At 49.6% G+C, this 19,485-nt stretch overlaps 1 protein-coding gene across 1 annotated transcript in view; it reads right to left on the bottom strand.

Annotated features, from left to right (window-relative positions):
- LOC135519807 (neurobeachin-like protein 2) overlaps window positions 1–19,485 on the bottom strand; it is a 190,046-nt gene that overhangs the window by 24,898 nt on the left and 145,663 nt on the right. Inside the window, 5 exon segments of the mRNA XM_064945020.1 lie at window positions 1,861–2,045; window positions 5,260–5,818; window positions 6,789–6,967; window positions 9,077–9,165; window positions 11,148–11,307. Coding sequence (XP_064801092.1) covers window positions 1,861–2,045; window positions 5,260–5,818; window positions 6,789–6,967; window positions 9,077–9,165; window positions 11,148–11,307 — 1,172 coding nt within the window.

The following is a 19,485-nucleotide window of genomic DNA, read 5'->3' as shown; positions in this document are numbered from 1 at the left end:
ACAGAGGGAGTTGCATATCAAGGACAGTGGGAGTGACTGACTGACTAACCTGGGTCCCAAACAACATGTTTGGCCAGAGCCCATAGGGTGCCATTTGGGATGCAGACACTGACTGACTGGCTGGCTGGCTGGCTAACTAAATAGCTGACTGAATAACTAACTAAATATCTGACTGACTGATTGGCTGGCTGGCTGGCTAACTAAATAGCTGACTGAATAACTAACTAAATATCTGACTGACTGATTGGCTGGCTGGCTGACTAACTAAATAGCTGACTGAATAACTAAATATCTGACTGACTGACTGACTGGCTGGCTGGCAGGCTGGCTAACTAAATAGCTGACTGAATAACTAACTAAATAGCTGACTGACTGATTGGCTGGCTGGCTGGCTAACTAAATAGCTGACTAAATAACTAACTAAATATCTGACTGACTGATTGGCTGGCTGGCTGACTAACTAAATAGCTGACTGGATAACTAACTAAATATCTGACAGACTGATTGGCTGGCTGGCTGACTAACTAAATAGCTGACTGAATAACTAAATACCTGACTGACTGACTGGCTGGCTGGCTGGCTAACTAAATAGCTGACTGAATAACTAACTAAATATCTGACTGACTGATTGGCTGGCTGGCTGGCTAACTAAATAGCTGACTGGATAACTAACTAAATAGCTGACTGACTGATTGGCTGGATGGCTGACTGACTAACAAGCTGACTGGATAACTAACTAAATAGCTGACTGACTGATTGGCTGGCTGGCTGACTAACTAAATAGCTGACTGAATAACTAACTAAATATCTGACTGACTGATTGGCTGGCTGGCTGACTAACTAAATAGCTGACTGGATAACTAACTAAATAGCTGACTGACTGATTGGCTGGCTGGCTGACTAACTAAATAGCTGACTGAATAACTAAATATCTGACTGACTGACTGACTGGCTGGCTGGCTGGCTAACTAAATAGCTGACTAAATAACTAACTAAATATCTGACTGACTGATTGGCTGGCTGGCTGACTAACTAAATAGCTGACTGGATAACTAACTAAATAGCTGACTGACTGATTGGCTGGCTGGCTGGCTAACTAAATAGCTGACTGAATAACTAACTAAATATCTGACTGACTGATTGGCTGGCTGGCTGGCTAACTAAATAGCTGACTAAATAACTAACTAAATATCTGACTGACTGATTGGCTGGCTGGCTGACTAACTAAATAGCTGACTGGATAACTAACTAAATAGCTGACTGAATAACTAAATATCTGACTGACTGACTGGCTGGCTGGCTGGCTAACTAAATAGCTGACTGAATAACTAACTAAATATCTGACTGACTGATTGGCTGGCTGGCTGGCTAACTAAATAGCTGACTGGATAACTAACTAAATAGCTGACTGACTGATTGGCTGGATGGCTGACTGACTAACAAGCTGACTGGATAACTAACTAAATAGCTGACTGACTGATTGGCTGGCTGGCTGACTAACTAAATAGCTGACTGAATAACTAACTAAATATCTGACTGACTGATTGGCTGGCTGGCTGACTAACTAAATAGCTGACTGGATAACTAACTAAATAGCTGACTGACTGATTGGCTGGATGGCTGACTGACTAACAAGCTGACTGGATAACTAACTAAATATCTGACTGACTGATTGGCTGGCTGGCTGGCTAACTAAATAGCTGACTGAATAACTAACTAAATATCTGACTGACTGATTGGCTGGCTGGCTGACTAACTAAATAGCTGACTGGATAACTAACTAAATAGCTGACTGACTGATTGGCTGGATGGCTGGCTAACTAAATAGCTGACTGGCTGGCTGGCTGTCGACTGACTGACCTGCATTTGATATCGTCAGGCGGGCGGACCAGTTGGCAGGAGGAGCCCAGCTTGGTGAGGACAGAGAAGACCTGTCCCCTCTCCCTCCACACGGCGTCCTCCCCCCCCTCCGACCCGCTGCCACACCACAGCACAGAGAACACGATGTTAGTCAGCAGGTTACACAGCTCCTCCTCTGGCATCTGCTGAAAGGGACCACACACACACACACACCATAATCACAGTTAGACACACAGGTACAGTACATCGTGTCGGAGACGGACTAAACCGCGGCGGCATCGGCACAGACGTATTCTAGGATACTGAACCGCTGGTTGGATAGTTTCCTCATTCTCAGCACGACTCTTATCCCTCATCACATTCAGTTGAATAGGAGTCATGTACACTGAGCCACACTGGTTGAATAGGAGTCATGTACACTGAGTCACGCTGGTTGAATAGGAGTCATGTACACTGAGCCACGCTGGTTGAATAGGAGTCATGTACACTGAGTCATGCTGGTTGAATAGGAGTCATGTACACTGAGCCTTGCTGGTTGAATAGGAGTCATGTACACTGAGCCACGCTGGTTGAATAGGAGTCATGTACACTGAGTCATGCTGGTTGAATAGGAGTCATGTACACTGAGCCTTGCTGGTTGAATAGGAGTCATGTACACTGAGCCACGCTGGTTGAATAGGAGTCATGTACACTGAGCCATGCTGGTTGAATAGGAGTCATGTACACTGAGCCACGCTGGTTGAATAGGAGTCATGTACACTGAGTCACGCTGGTTGAATAGGAGTCATGTACACTGAGCCACGCTGGTTGAATAGGAGTCATGTACACTGAGCCACGCTGGTTGAATAGGAGTCATGTACACTGAGCCATGCTGGTTGAATAGGAGTCATGTACACTGAGCCACGCTGGTTGAATAGGAGTCATGTACACTGAGCCACACTGGTTGAATAGGAGTCATGTACACTGAGCCAGGCTGGTTGAATAGGAGTCATGTACACTGAGCCACGCTGGTTGAATAGGAGTCATGTACACTGAGCCACGCTGGTTGAATAGGAGTCATGTACACTGAGTCACGCTGGTTGAATAGGAGTCATGTACACTGAGCCAGGCTGGTTGAATAGGAGTCATGTACACTGAGCCACGCTGGTTGAATAGGAGTCATGTACACTGAGCCTTGCTGGTTGAATAGGAGTCATGTACACTGAGCCACGCTGGTTGAATAGGAGTCATGTACACTGAGTCACGCTGGTTGAATAGGAGTCATGTACACTGAGCCACGCTGGTTGGGAATTTTTCTGAGGTATGAGGTCAGTCTGTGCGACCCCCGCAGATGGGGGTCACAGAGTCTACCAGACTATCAGGACTGTGGACTCTGAAACATGCTCACGGGATGCTAATACTTGTGATTTTCTGACACATTTCAGGAGCATTATGGATACGGGACATTACACAAGACACTGGGCTTCATATTCAACACGTTTGTCCAGTTTATTCAAACACCACACAGCATACCTTAGGAATGATCAGGACCAGTGGTTAAAGTTAGGGTTAAGGTTAGGATAACAGTACCTGTGGTTAGGGCTAAGGTTAGGATAACAGTACCTGTGGTTAGGGTTAAGGTTAAGGTTAGGGCAGCAGTACCTGTGGTTAGGGTTAAGGTTAGGATAACAGTACCTGTGGTTAGGGTTAGGGTTAAGGTTAGGGCAGCAGTACCTGTGGTTAGGGTTAGGGTTAAGGTTAGGGCAGCAGTACCTGTGGTTAGAGTTAGGGTTAAGGTTAGGGCAGCAGTACCTGTGGTTAGGGTTAGGGTTAAGGTTAGGATAACAGTACCAGTGGTTAGGGTTAGGGTTAAGGTTAGGGCAGCAGTACCTGTGGTTAGGGTTAGGGTTAAGGTTAGGGCAGCAGTACCTGTGGTTAGGGTTAGGGTTAAGGTTAGGATAACAGTACCAGTGGTTAGGGTTAGGGTTAAGGTTAGGGCAGCAGTACCTGTGGTTAGGGCTAAGGTTAGGGCAGCAGTACCTGTGGTTAGGGTTAGGGTTAGGGTTAGGATAACAGTACCTGTGGTTAGGGTTAGGGTTAAGGTTAGGGCAGCAGTACCTGTGGTTAGGGTTAAGGTTAAGGTTAGGGCAGCAGTACCTGTGGTTAGGGTTAGGGTTAAGGTTAGGATAACAGTACCTGTGGTTAGGGTTAGGGTTAAGGTTAGGATAACAGTACCTGTGGTTAGGGTTAAGGTTAAGGTTAGGGCAGCAGTACCTGTGGTTAGGGTTAGGGTTAAGGTTAGGATAACAGTACCTGTGGTTAGGGTTAGAGTTAAGGTTAGGGCAGCAGTACCTGTGGTTAGGGTTAGGGTTAAGGTTAGGATAACAGTACCAGTGGTTAGGGTTAGGGTTAAGGTTAGGGCAGCAGTACCAGTGGTTAGGGTTAGGGTTAAGGTTAGGATAACAGTACCAGTGGTTAGGGTTAGGGTTAAGGTTAGGGCAGCAGTACCAGTGGTTAGGGTTAGGGTTAAGGTTAGGATAACAGTACCAGTGGTTAAGGTTAGGGTTAAGGTTAGGGCAGCAGTACCAGTGGTTAGGGTTAGGGTTAAGGTTAGGATAACAGTACCAGTGGTTAAGGTTAGGGTTAAGGTTAGGGCAGCAGTACCAGTGGTTAGGGTTAGGGTTAAGGTTAGGATAACAGTACCAGTGGTTAGGGTTAGGGTTAAGGTTAGGGACGCAGTACCAGTGGTTAGGGTTAGGGTTAAGGTTAGGATAACAGTACCAGTGGTTAGGGTTAGGGTTAAGGTTAGGGCAGCAGTACCTGTGGTTAGGGCTAAGGTTAGGGCAGCAGTACCTGTGGTTAGGGTTAGGGTTAAGGTTAGGATAACAGTACCAGTGGTTAAGGTTAGGGTTAAGGTTAGGGCAGCAGTACCAGTGGTTAGGGTTAGGGTTAAGGTTAGGGACGCAGTACCAGTGGTTAGGGTTAGGGTTAAGGTTAGGGACGCAGTACCAGTGGTTAGGGTTAGGGTTAAGGTTAGGGCAGCAGTACCTGTGGTTAGGGTTAGGGTTAAGGTTAGGATAACAGTACCAGTGGTTAGGGTTAGGGTTAAGGTTAGGATAACAGTACCAGTGGTTAGGGTTAGGGTTAAGGTTAGGGCAGCAGTACCTGTGGTTAGGGTTAGGGTTAAGGTTAGGATAACAGTACCTGTGGTTAGGGTTAGGGTTAGGATAACAGTACCAGTGGTTAGGGTTAGGGTTAGGATAACAGTACCAGTGGTTAGGGTTAAGGTTAAGGTTAGGGCAGCAGTACCTGTGGTTAGGGTTAGGGTTAAGGTTAGGGCAGCAGTACCTGTGGTTAGGGTTAGGGTTAGGATAACAGTACCAGTGGTTAGGGTTAAGGTTAAGGTTAGGGCAGCAGTACCTGTGGGTTGGAGGTGTTGGAGATGGTGTCAGCTGCCCGGGGGTCAGTTCCATAGTTGGTGTCGTCCAGCACGTTGGACAGACTGGAGCTCTTCCTGGGTCTCAGAGAGGGGAACGACCGGCTGTGCTCCAGGGGGGAGGGGGTGCCTGCCTGACTACCCCCCACAGGGTTGTGGTTCCATGTTCCCTTCTCACCCCTCATACCCCCCAGCTCCAGCTCAAAGGGTGAGGTGCCGAAGGGGGACAGAGGGTGGTAGAGAGCCTCCTCTTGGGGCCGACCGGAGGGGACGTCCACGGTGTTGGACAGGGATGACGAGCGGCTCCCCTGCTCTACCGAGTCAAACCACTTCAATTGGAGAGAGTCGTCAAAGTCCTTCAACGTGCCTCCACTGCTGTTAGGGGAAGACCGAGAGAGGTCGGAGAAACGCTCGGAGATATTCCTCGCTCCCAGGCCCTCGCCGTCTCCCTCCTCCTCCTCTTCATCGTCCGGCGAGGTGTAAGGGAGGAAGACGTCTGTGTGAGCGTACTGAGAGTCCTCTATGACCATGCTGTGATCTCTCCTGAGAGGGGAGCAGTTCAACATTTAGTAAGAGTTGTGTGTTAACTGATCTATAGCAGGGATAGAGCTGAACACATGTTAACTGATCTATAGCAGGGGTAGAGCTGAACACATGTTAACTGATCTATAGCAGGGGTAGAGCTGAACACATGTTAACTGATCTATAGCAGGGGTAGAGCTGAACACATGTTAACTGATCTATAGCAGGGGTAGAGCTGAACACATGTTAACTGATCTATAGCAGGGGTAGAGCTGAACACATGTTAACTGATCTATAGCAGGGGTAGAGCTGAACACATGTTAACTGATCTATAGCAGGGGTAGAGTTGCACACATGTTAACTGATCTATAGCAGGGGAAGAGCTGAACACATGTTGACTGATCTATAGCAGGGGTAGAGCTGAACACATGTTAACTGATCTATAGCAGGGGAAGAGCTGAACACATGTTAACTGATTTATAGCAGGGGAAGAGCTGAACACATGTTAATTAACTGATCTATAGCAGGGGTAGAGCTGAACACATGTTAACTGATCTATAGAAGGGGTAGAGCTGAACACATGTTAACTGATCTATAGCAGGGGTAGAGCTGAACACATGTTAACTGATTTATAGCAGGGGTAGAGCTGAACACATGTTAACTGATCTATAGCAGGGGAAGAGCTGAACACATGTTAACTGATCTATAGCAGGGGAAGAGCTGAACACATGTTAACTGATCTATAGCAGGGGAAGAGCTGAACACATGTTAACTGATCTATAGCTGGGGAAGAGCTGAACACATGTTAACTGATTTATAGCAGGGGAAGAGCTGAACACATGTTAACTGATTTATAGCAGCGGTAGAGCTGAATCCAGAAACTATCTTGTTTATTGTCCAGAAATATAAAATATCACATAAGTTATTATTGATTCCCAACTTTTCGAATCGATACAGATTCCCTCAATCGACTAATGGAACTCATCCCTACCTGAGAGGGGGGCGGGAGGAGGAGGGGTCCAGGGAGCTGTGGGTGCTGGAGCCTGCCAGGGAGGGACCGCGAGACTCATAGGACTCCTTCATATAGAGCTTAGTTAACACATCCTGCCAGCCTGGCTGACGGGCCAGCTGACGAACATAGTCCTCATTGTCATAGATCAGGTAGAAGAGCTGGGAGAAGGAGAGAGAGAGGAGCGATGGAGAGAGAGAGAGAGAGACAGGGAGAGAGAGAGAGAGAGAGAGAGAGAGAGAGTAGCGATGGAGAGAGAGAGAGAGAGAGAGAGAGAGAGAGAGAGAGAGAGAGAGAGAGAAGAGCGATGGAGAGAGAGAGAGAGAGAGAGAGAGAGCGAGAGAGAGAGAGAGAGAGAGAGAGAGAGAGAGAGAGAGAGAGAGAGAGAGAGAGACAGGGAGAGAGAGAGAGAGAGAGAGTAGCGATGGAGAGAGAGAGAGAGAGAGAGAGAGAGAGAGAGAGAGAGAGAGAGAGAGAAGAGCGATGGAGAGAGAGAGAGAGAGAGAGCGAGAGAGAGCGAGAGAGAGAGAGAGAGAGAGAGAGAGAGAGAGAGAGAGAGAGAGAGAGAGAAGAGCGATGGAGAGAGAGAGAGAGAAGCAATGGCGAGAGAGAGGGGGAGAAGGCAAGGGAGAGAGCAGGGGAAAGAGAGAGAGAGAGAGGAGAGAAAGACAAAAACAGGGAACAATCAAGCCTTTAGCTTCCCAATAGTCTATACCTGTAGCTGCCCAATAGTTTATACCTCTAGCTGCCCAATAGTCTATACCTCTAGCTGCCCAATAGTCTATACCTCTAGCTGCCCAATAGTCTATACCTCTAGCTTCCCAATAGTCTATACCTCTAGCTGCCCAATAGTCTATACCTCTAGCTGCCCAATAGTCTATACCTCTAGCTGCCCAATAGTCTATACCTCTAGCTGCCCAATAGTCTATACCTCTAGCTTCCCAATAGTCTATACCTCTAGCTGCCCAATAGTCTATACCTCTAGCTGCCCAATAGTCTATACCTCTAGCTGCCCAATAGTCTATACCTCTAGCTGCCCAATAGTCTATACCTCTAGCTGCCCAATAGTCTATACCTCTAGCTGCCCAATAGTCTATACCTCTAGCTGCCCAATAGTCTATACCTCTAGCTGCCCAATAGTCTATACATCTAGCTGCCCAATAGTCTATACATCTAGCTGCCCAATAGTCTATACCTCTAGCTGCCCAATAGTCTATACCTCTAGCTGCCCAATAGTCTATACCTCTAGCTGCCCAATAGTCTATACCTCTAGCTGCCCTATAGTCTATACCTCTAGCTGCCCTATAGTCTATACCTGTAGCTGCCCAATAATCTATACCTTTAGCTGCCAAATAGTATATACCTTTATCTTCAATTGTACTATACTTAGTAAGGACCTGAGAGAATGTGACAATATACAGTGGAGGGGAAAGAGGACAGTGGAGGGGAAAGAGGACTAGATTAGGGGAAAGAGGACTAGAGGAAGGGAAAGAGGACTAGAGGAAGGGAAAGAGGCTAGGGAAAGAGGACTAGAGGCTAGGGAAAGAGGACGAGAGGAAGGGAAAGAGGACGAGAGGAAGGGAAAGAGGACTAGAGGAAGGGAAAGAGGACTAGAGGCTAGGGACAGAGGACTAGAGGAAGGGAAAGAGGACTAGAGGAAGGGAAGAGGACTAGAGGTGGGGAAAGAGGACTAGAGGTGGGGAAAGAGGACTAGAGGTGGGGAAAGAGGACTAGAGGAGGGGAAATAGGACTAGAGGTGGGGAAAGAGGACTAGAGGTGGGGAAAGAGGACTAGAGGTGGGGAAAGAGGACTAGAGGTGGGGAAATGGGACTAGAGGTGGGGAAATGGGACTAGAGGTGGGGAAAGAGGACTATAGGAGGGGAAAGAGGACTAGAGGTGGGGAAAGAGGACTAGAGGTGGGGAAAGAGGACTAGAGGTGGGGAAAGAGGACTAGAGGAGGGGAAAGAGGACTAGAGGAGGGGAAAGAGGACTAGAGGTGGGGAAAGAGGACTAGAGGAGGGGAAAGAGGACTAGAGGTGGGGAAAGAGGACTAGAGGTGGGGAAAGAGGACTAGAGGTGGGGAAAGAGGACTAGAGGAGGGGAAAGAGGACTAGAGGTGGGGAAAGAGGACTAGAGGAGGGGAAAGAGGACTAGAGGAAGGGAAAGAGGACAAGAGGAATGGAAAAAGGACTAGAGGAGGGGAAAGAGGACTAGAGGTGGGGAAACAGGACAGTGGAAGGGAAAGAAGATTAGAGTAGGTAAGGACTGACCTTGCGACAGATGTCCAGACGGACAGTGAGCTCAGCACGATGGGACAGATGGACCACAGCCAGCAGGTCTCTGAAGTTAGGAGTGGCATCTACACAAGACAATGACAATCAGATGTACACAGTAAAGTATATCCCCAATAGATATACATACTATAGGAACATCAAGGAGAGGGGTTATACACCGTTGAAGTCGGAAGTTTACATGCACTAAGTTGACTGTGCATTCAAACAGCTTGGAAAATTCCAGAAAATTATGTCATGGCTTTAGAAGCCTCTGATAGGGTAAATGACACCGCTTGAGTCAATTGGAGGTGTACCTGTGGATGTATTTCAAGGCCTACCTTCAAACTCAGTGCCTATTTGCTTGACATCATGGGAAAATCAAAAGAAATCAGCCAAGACCCCAGAAAAACAATTGTAGACCTCCACAAGTCTGGTTCCTCCTTGGGAGCAATTTCCAAATGCCTGAAGGTACCACATTCATCTGTACAAACAATAGTACCCAAGTATAAACGCCATGGGACCATGCAGCCGTCATACCGCTCAGGAAGGAGACGTGTTGGAGTGGCTATCACCAAGCCCTGACCTCAATCCTATAGAAAATTTGTGGGCAGAACTGAAAAACGTGTGCGAGCAAGGAGGCCTACAAACCTGACTCAGTTACACCAGCTCTGTCAGGAGGAATGGGCCAAAATTCACCCAACTTATTATGGGAAGGTTGTGGAAGGCTACCTGAAATGTTTGACCGAAGTTAAACTATTTAAAAGGCAATGCTACCAAATACACTCAATTAGTATGTAAACTTTTGACCCACTGGGAATGTGATGAAAGAAATAAAAGCCAAAATAAATCAATCTCTCTATTATTATTCTGACATTTCACATTCTTAAAATAAAGTGGTGATCCAAACAGACCTAAAACTAATAATTTAATAATAATAATTATTAGTAGGATTAAATGTCAGAAATTGTGAAAAACTGAGTGTATATGGCTAAGGTTTATGTAAACTTCCGACTTCAACTGTACATACTATAGGAACAACAAGGAGAGGGGTTAAACACAGTAAAATATATTCCCTTTAGATATACATACTATAGGAACAACAAGGAGGGGGGTTATACGCAGTAAAATATATCCCTTATAGATATACATACTATAGGAACAACAAGGAGAGGGGTTAAACACAGTAAAATATATCCCCTATAGATATACATACTATAGGAACAACAAGGAGGGGGGTTATACGCAGTAAAATATATCCCTTATAGATATACATACTATAGGAACAACAAGGAGAAGGGTTGTAGTTGAGACTGTTTCATGTTGACATTTCAGCTCTAAAGCCTTTCTGAAGACTAGCCATCAATACAAGAACAAAATGCAGTGTAAAAGGATGACTACAGAAAAACAGACCTGACATTTTTATGACATTTTTTATTAAACCTTTATTTAACCAGGTAGGCCAGTTGAGAACACATTGTTATTTACAATGACGGCCTACCCCTGCCAAACCCGGACGACGCTGGGTCAATTGTGAGCCGACTTATGGGACTCCCAATCACGGCCGGATGTGATACAGCCTGGGTTCGAACGAGGGACTGAGATGCAGTGCCTTAAACTGCTGCGCCACTCGGGAGCCCCTATTAAATGGATCCTTTTAAATGGACTCTTTACTTCGCAACGACATCATGAACATCCTCCCTCCTTCCTCTCAGTATTCCTCTGTCTGTCCCTCTCAGAGGATGTGTTCCAAATGTTGATTTATTTGATTTATTTCACCTTTATTTAACCAGTTGGGCCAGTTGAGAACAAGTTCTCATTTACAACTGCGACCTGGCCAAGATATAGCAAAGCAGTGCTACAAAAACAACAACACAGAGTTGTTGACACCCAAATGGCACCCTAGTCCCTATATAGTGCACTACTTTTGACCAAAGCCCTATGAGAACCCTAGTCCCTATAGAGTGCACTACTTTTGACAGGGCACAATGGGCCCTGGTAGTTTACTAGACTGTATAAAGGGAATGGGGCTCCATTTGGGACACGACCAGAGGCTATATTTGAGGCCTACCTGTAGCGAGGACCTGCTCGTAAAGACAGCGCACGGTGGTCATGGTTACGGGGACGTCTCCTAGAAAACAAACAAGACCCAGGTATCCAAAATCCTTCAACTTGACACGTTGCTTGGCGCGCTCAGACACTCGTTCACTCTTCAGGATCTTGTACAGAACCTGCGTCAATGACCAAGGGGGAGAGCAGGAGATGAACAACAACACTGACCTACGGCTCAGATAAACTAGGAAAGATGGGGATTGTGAATTGAGTGTATGACTAGGTAACACTATGAACATAGAATGGCTATAGTTGCAGTATCTTTGGTAAATTCCCCAACATGCACAGGTTTTCCAGAAGTCCTGGTTGGAGGATTCCAGATTTCCTGCTTACCTCAGCAGTGGCCAAAATACTGACTGACAGAGGGTCTAATACGTGGTGGTGTGGTGGTGTGATGGTGGTGTGATGGTGTGATGGTGGTGTGGTGGTGAGATGTTGGTGTGATGTTGGTGTGGTGGTGAGATGTTGGTGAGATGGTGGTGGTAGTGTAATATGGTGGTAGTGTGATGTGGAGGTGGTGGTAGTGTGATGTGGTGGTGGTAGTGTGATGTGGTGGTGGTAGTGTGATGTGGTGGTGGTGGTGGTAGTGTGATGTGGTGGTGGTGGTGGTAGTGTGATGTGGTGGTGGTAGTGTGATGTGGTGGTGGTAGTGTGATGTGGTGGTGGTAGTGTGATGTGGTGGTGGTGGTAGTGTGATGTGGTGGTGGTGGTGGTAGTGTGATGTGGTGGTGGTAGTAGTGTGATGTGGTGGTGGTGGTGGTAGTGTGATGTGGTGGTGGTAGTAGTGTGATGTGGTGGTGGTAGTAGTGTGATGTGGTGGTGGTAGTAGTGTGATGTGGTGGTGGTGGTAGTGTGATGTGGTGGTGGTGGTAGTGTGATGTGGTGGTCGTGTGATATGGTGGTGGTAGTGTGATGTGGTGGTCGTGTGATGTGGTGGTCGTGTGATGTGGTGGTGGTGGTAGTGTGATGTGGTGGTAGTGTGATGTGGTGGTGGTGGTCGTGTGATGTGGTGGTCGTGTGATGTGGTGGTGGTGGTAGTGTGATGTGGTGGTGGTGTGATGTGGTGGTGGTGGTAGTGTGATGTGGTGGTGGTGGTAGTGTGATGTGGTGGTGGTGGTAGTGTGATGTGGTGGTGGTGGTAGTGTGATGTGGTGGTAGTGTGATGTGGTGGTGGTGGTCGTGTGATGTGGTGGTGGTGGTAGTGTGATGTGGTGGTCGTGTGATGTGGTGGTGGTGGTAGTGTGATGTGGTGGTGGTGGTCGTGTGATGTGGTGGTGGTGGTAGTGTGATGTGGTGGTGGTGGTCGTGTGATGTGGTGGTGGTGGTCGTGTGATGTGGTGGTGGTGGTAGTGTGATGTGGTGGTAGTGTTATGTGGTGGTCGTGGTAGTGGGATGTGGTGGTGGTAGTGTGATGTGGTGGTGGTGGTAGTGTGATGTGGTGGTGGTGGTAGTAGTGTGATGTGGTGGTAGTGTGATGTGGTGGTGGTGGTGGTGGTAGTGTGATGTGGTGGTGGTAGTAGTGTGATGTGGTGGTAGTGTGATGTGGTGGTGGTAGTAGTGTGATGTGGTGGTAGTGTGATGTGGTGGTGGTGGTGGTGGTGGTAGTGTGATGTGGTGGTGGTAGTGTGATGTGGTGGTGGTAGTGTGATGTGGTGGTGGTAGTGTGATGTGGTGGTAGTGTGATGTGGTGGTGGTGGTGGTAGTGTGATGTGGTGGTGGTGGTGGTAGTGTGATGTGGTGGTGGTGGTCGTGTGATGTGGTGGTGGTGGTAGTGTGATGTGGTGGTCGTGTGATGTGGTGGTCGTGTGATGTGGTGGTGGTGGTAGTGTGATGTGGTGGTAGTGTGATGTGGTGGTGGTGGTCGTGTGATGTGGTGGTCGTGTGATGTGGTGGTGGTGGTAGTGTGATGTGGTGGTGGTGTGATGTGGTGGTGGTGGTAGTGTGATGTGGTGGTGGTGGTAGTGTGATGTGGTGGTAGTGTGATGTGGTGGTGGTGGTAGTGTGATGTGGTGGTAGTGTGATGTGGTGGTGGTGGTAGTGTGATGTGGTGGTAGTGTGATGTGGTGGTGGTGGTCGTGTGATGTGGTGGTGGTGGTAGTGTGATGTGGTGGTCGTGTGATGTGGTGGTGGTGGTAGTGTGATGTGGTGGTGGTGGTCGTGTGATGTGGTGGTGGTAGTGTGATGTGGTGGTGGTGGTCGTGTGATGTGGTGGTGGTGGTAGTGTGATGTGGTGGTAGTGTTATGTGGTGGTCGTGGTAGTGGGATGTGGTGGTGGTAGTGTGATGTGGTGGTGGTGGTAGTGTGATGTGGTGGTGGTGGTAGTAGTGTGATGTGGTGGTAGTGTGATGTGGTGGTGGTGGTGGTGGTAGTGTGATGTGGTGGTGGTAGTAGTGTGATGTGGTGGTAGTGTGATGTGGTGGTGGTAGTAGTGTGATGTGGTGGTAGTGTGATGTGGTGGTGGTGGTGGTGGTGGTAGTGTGATGTGGTGGTGGTAGTGTGATGTGGTGGTGGTAGTGTGATGTGGTGGTGGTAGTGTGATGTGGTGGTAGTGTGATGTGGTGGTGGTGGTGGTAGTGTGATGTGGTGGTGGTGGTGGTAGTGTGATGTGGTGGTGGTGGTCGTGTGATGTGGTGGTGGTGGTAGTGTGATGTGGTGGTAGTGTGATGTGGTGGTGGTGGTAGTGTGATGTGGTGGTGGTAGTGTGATGTGGTGGTGGTAGTGTGATGTGGTGGTGGTAGTAGTGTGATGTGGTGGTAGTGTGATGTGGTGGTGGTGGTGGTGGTGGTAGTGTGATGTGGTGGTGGTAGTGTGATGTGGTGGTGGTAGTGTGATGTGGTGGTGGTGGTGGTAGTGTGATGTGGTGGTGGTGGTGGTAGTGTGATGTGGTGGTGGTAGTAGTGTGATGTGGTGGTGGTGGTGGTAGTGTGATGTGGTGGTGGTAGTAGTGTGATGTGGTGGTGGTGGTAGTGTGATGTGGTGGTCGTGTGATGTGGTGGTGGTAGTAGTGTGATGTGGTGGTGGTGGTAGTGTGATGTGGTGGTAGTGTGATGTGGTGGTGGTGGTGGTAGTGTGATGTGGTGGTGGTGGTCGTGTGATGTGGTGGTCGTGGATAGTGGTGGTGGTGGTAGTGTGATGTGGTGGTGGTGGTAGTGTGATGTGGTGGTAGTGTGATGTGGTGGTGGTGGTAGTGTGATGTGGTGGTAGTGTGATGTGGTGGTGGTGGTCGTGTGATGTGGTGGTAGTGTGATGTGGTGGTGGTGGTCGTGTGATGTGGTGGTGGTGGTGGTAGTGTGATGTGGTGGTGGTAGTAGTGTGATGTGGTGGTGGTGGTGGTAGTGTGATGTGGTGGTGGTAGTAGTGTGATGTGGTGGTGGTGGTAGTGTGATGTGGTGGTCGTGTGATGTGGTGGTCGTGTGATGTGGTGGTGGTGGTAGTGTGATGTGGTGGTGGTGGTCGTGTGATGTGGTGGTGGTGGTAGTGTGATGTGGTGGTAGTGTGATGTGGTGGTCGTGGTAGTGTGATGTGGTGGTGGTGGTAGTGTGATGTGGTGGTGGTAGTAGTGTGATGTGGTGGTAGTGTGATGTGGTGGTGGTGGTGGTGGTGGTAGTGTGATGTGGTGGTGGTAGTGTGATGTGGTGGTGGTAGTGTGATGTGGTGGTAGTGTGATGTGGTGGTGGTGGTGGAAGTGTGATGTGGTGGTGGTGGTGGTAGTGTGATGTGGTGGTGGTGGTCGTGTGATGTGGTGGTGGTGGTAGTGTGATGTGGTGGTAGTGTGATGTGGTGGTGGTGGTAGTGTGATGTGGTGGTGGTAGTGTGATGTGGTGGTGGTGGTAGTGTGATGTGGTGGTGGTAGTAGTGTGATGTGGTGGTAGTGTGATGTGGTGGTGGTGGTGGTGGTGGTAGTGTGATGTGGTGGTGGTGGTAGTGTGATGTGGTGGTGGTAGTGTGATGTGGTGGTAGTGTGATGTGGTGGTGGTGGTGGTAGTGTGATGTGGTGGTGGTGGTGGTAGTGTGATGTGGTGGTGGTAGTAGTGTGATGTGGTGGTGGTGGTGGTAGTGTGATGTGGTGGTGGTAGTAGTGTGATGTGGTGGTGGTGGTAGTGTGATGTGGTGGTCGTGTGATGTGGTGGTGGTAGTAGTGTGATGTGGTGGTGGTGGTAGTGTGATGTGGTGGTAGTGTGATGTGGTGGTGGTGGTGGTAGTGTGATGTGGTGGTGGTGGTCGTGTGATGTGGTGGTCGTGTGATGTGGTGGTGGTGGTAGTGTGATGTGGTGGTGGTGGTAGTGTGATGTGGTGGTGGTGGTAGTGTGATGTGGTGGTAGTGTGATGTGGTGGTGGTGGTAGTGTGATGTGGTGGTAGTGTGATGTGGTGGTGGTGGTCGTGTGATGTGGTGGTGGTGGTGGTAGTGTGATGTGGTGGTGGTGGTGGTAGTGTGATGTGGTGGTGGTAGTAGTGTGATGTGGTGGTGGTGGTAGTGTGATGTGGTGGTCGTGTGATGTGGTGGTGGTAGTAGTGTGATGTGGTGGTGGTGGTAGTGTGATGTGGTGGTAGTGTGATGTGGTGGTGGTGGTGGTAGTGTGATGTGGTGGTGGTGGTCGTGTGATGTGGTGGTAGTGTGATGTGGTGGTGGTGGTGGTAGTGTGATGTGGTGGTGGTGGTCGTGTGATGTGGTGGTCGTGTGATGTGGTGGTGGTGGTAGTGTGATGTGGTGGTGGTGGTAGTGTGATGTGGTGGTGGTGGTAGTGTGATGTGGTGGTAGTGTGATGTGGTGGTGGTGGTCGTGTGATGTGGTGGTGGTGGTGGTAGTGTGATGTGGTGGTGGTAGTAGTGTGATGTGGTGGTGGTGGTGGTAGTGTGATGTGGTGGTGGTAGTAGTGTGATGTGGTGGTGGTGGTAGTGTGATGTGGTGGTCGTGTGATGTGGTGGTCGTGTGATGTGGTGGTGGTGGTAGTGTGATGTGGTGGTGGTGGTAGTGTGATGTGGTGGTGGTGGTCGTGTGATGTGGTGGTGGTGGTAGTGTGATGTGGTGGTAGTGTGATGTGGTGGTCGTGGTAGTGTGATGTGGTGGTGGTAGTGTGATGTGGTGGTGGTGGTAGTAGTGTGATGTGGTGGTGGTGGTAGTAGTGTGATGTGGTGGTAGTGTGATGTGGTGGTGGTGGTAGTGTGATGTGGTGGTGGTAGTGTGATGTGGTGGTGGTAGTAGTGTGATGTGGTGGTGGTGGTAGTGTGATGTGGTGGTGGTGGTAGTGTGATGTGGTGGTCGTGTGATGTGGTGGTGGTTGTAGTGTGATGTGGTGGTGGTGGTCGTGTGATGTGGTGGTCGTGTGATGTGGTGGTCGTGTGATGTGGTGGTGGTGGTAGTGTGATGTGGTGGTCGTGTGATGTGGTGGTGGTAGTGTGATGTGGTGGTGGTGGTCGTGTGATGTGGTGGTGGTGGTAGTGTGATGTGGTGGTAGTGTGATGTGGTGGTCGTGGTAGTGTGATGTGGTGGTGGTGGTAGTGTGATGTGGTGGTGGTGGTAGTAGTGTGATGTGGTGGTAGTGTGATGTGGTGGTAGTGTGATGTGGTGGTGGTGGTGGTGGTGGTAGTGTGATGTGGTGGTGGTAGTAGTGTGATGTGGTGGTGGTGGTAGTGTGATGTGGTGGTAGTGTGATGTGGTGGTGGTGGTGGTAGTGTGATGTGGTGGTGGTGGTCGTGTGATGTGGTGGTAGTGTGATGTGGTGGTGGTGGTGGTAGTGTGATGTGGTGGTGGTGGTCGTGTGATGTGGTGGTCGTGTGATGTGGTGGTGGTGGTAGTGTGATGTGGTGGTGGTGGTAGTGTGATGTGGTGGTAGTGTGATGTGGTGGTAGTGTGATGTGGTGGTGGTGGTCGTGTGATGTGGTGGTGGTGGTGGTAGTGTGATGTGGTGGTGGTAGTAGTGTGATGTGGTGGTGGTGGTGGTAGTGTGATGTGGTGGTGGTAGTAGTGTGATGTGGTGGTGGTGGTAGTGTGATGTGGTGGTCGTGTGATGTGGTGGTCGTGTGATGTGGTGGTGGTGGTAGTGTGATGTGGTGGTGGTGGTAGTGTGATGTGGTGGTGGTGGTCGTGTGATGTGGTGGTGGTGGTAGTGTGATGTGGTGGTAGTGTGATGTGGTGGTCGTGGTAGTGTGATGTGGTGGTGGTAGTGTGATGTGGTGGTGGTGGTAGTAGTGTGATGTGGTGGTGGTGGTAGTAGTGTGATGTGGTGGTAGTGTGATGTGGTGGTGGTGGTAGTGTGATGTGGTGGTGGTAGTGTGATGTGGTGGTGGTAGTAGTGTGATGTGGTGGTGGTGGTAGTGTGATGTGGTGGTGGTGGTAGTGTGATGTGGTGGTCGTGTGATGTGGTGGTGGTTGTAGTGTGATGTGGTGGTGGTGGTCGTGTGATGTGGTGGTCGTGTGATGTGGTGGTCGTGTGATGTGGTGGTGGTGGTAGTGTGATGTGGTGGTCGTGTGATGTGGTGGTGGTGGTAGTGTGATGTGGTGGTGGTGGTCGTGTGATGTGGTGGTGGTGGTAGTGTGATGTGGTGGTAGTGTGATGTGGTGGTCGTGGTAGTGTGATGTGGTGGTGGTGGTAGTGTGATGTGGTGGTGGTGGTAGTAGTGTGATGTGGTGGTAGTGTGATGTGGTGGTAGTGTGATGTGGTGGTGGTGGTGGTGGTGGTAGTGTGATGTGGTGGTGGTAGTAGTGTGATGTGGTGGTAGTGTGATGTGGTGGTGGTGGTCGTGTGATGTGGTGGTGGTGGTAGTGTGATGTGGTGGTAGTGTGATGTGGTGGTCGTGGTAGTGTGATGTGGTGGTGGTAGTGTGATGTGGTGGTGGTGGTAGTAGTGTGATGTGGTGGTGGTGGTAGTAGTGTGATGTGGTGGTAGTGTGATGTGGTGGTGGTGGTAGTGTGATGTGGTGGTGGTAGTGTGATGTGGTGGTGGTAGTAGTGTGATGTGGTGGTGGTGGTAGTGTGATGTGGTGTTGGTGGTAGTGTGATGTGGTGGTCGTGTGATGTGGTGGTGGTTGTAGTGTGATGTGGTGGTGGTGGTCGTGTGATGTGGTGGTCGTGTGATGTGGTGGTCGTGTGATGTGGTGGTGGTGGTAGTGTGATGTGGTGGTCGTGTGATGTGGTGGTGGTGGTAGTGTGATGTGGTGGTGGTGGTCGTGTGATGTGGTGGTGGTGGTAGTGTGATGTGGTGGTAGTGTGATGTGGTGGTCGTGGTAGTGTGATGTGGTGGTGGTGGTAGTGTGATGTGGTGGTGGTGGTAGTAGTGTGATGTGGTGGTAGTGTGATGTGGTGGTAGTGTGATGTGGTGGTGGTGGTGGTGGTGGTAGTGTGATGTGGTGGTGGTAGTAGTGTGATGTGGTGGTAGTGTGATGTGGTGGTGGTGGTGGTGGTGGTAGTGTGATGTGGTGGTGGTAGTAGTGTGATGTGGTGGTGGTGGTAGTGTGATGTGGTGGTGGTGGTAGTGTGATGTGGTGGTGGTGGTAGTGTGATGTGGTAGTGTGATGTGGTGGTAGTGTGATGTGGTGGTGGTGGTGGTAGTGTGATGTGGTGGTGGTGGTGGTAGTGTGATGTGGTGGTGGTAGTAGTGTGATGTGGTGGTGGTGGTGGTAGTGTGATGTGGTGGTGGTAGTAGTGTGATGTGGTGGTGGTGGTAGTGTGATGTGGTGGTGGTGGTAGTGTGATGTGGTGGTCGTGTGATGTGGTGGTGGTAGTAGTGTGATGTGGTGGTGGTGGTAGTGTGATGTGGTGGTAGTGTGATGTGGTGGTGGTGGTGGTATTGTGATGTGGTGGTGGTGGTCGTGTGATGTGGTGGTGGTGGTAGTGTGATGTGGTGGTGGTGTGATGTGGTGGTGGTGGTAGTGTGATGTGGTGGTAGTGTGATGTGGTGGTCGTGGTAGTGTGATGTGGTGGTGGTAGTGTGATGTGGTGGTGGTGGTAGTAGTGTGATGTGGTGGTGGTGGTAGTAGTGTGATGTGGTGGTAGTGTGATGTGGTGGTGGTGGTAGTGTGATGTGGTGGTGGTAGTGTGATGTGGTGGTGGTAGTAGTGTGATGTGGTGGTGGTGGTAGTGTGATGTGGTGGTGGTGGTAGTGTGATGTGGTGGTGGTGGTAGTGTGATGTGGTGGTGGTAGTGTGATGTGGTGGTGGTAGTAGTGTGATGTGGTGGTGGTGGTAGTGTGATGTGGTGGTGGTGGTAGTGTGATGTGGTGGTGGTAGTGTGATGTGGTGGTGGTAGTGTGATGTGGTGGTGGTAGTAGTGTGATGTGGTGGTGGTGGTAGTGTGATG

Source organism: Oncorhynchus masou, chromosome 29 (genome assembly GCF_036934945.1).
Source record: "Oncorhynchus masou masou isolate Uvic2021 chromosome 29, UVic_Omas_1.1, whole genome shotgun sequence".
NCBI lineage: Eukaryota > Metazoa > Chordata > Actinopteri > Salmoniformes > Salmonidae > Oncorhynchus > Oncorhynchus masou.
Note: the sequence above shows the minus strand (reverse complement) of the source record. Positions and strands in the feature narration are given on the sequence as shown.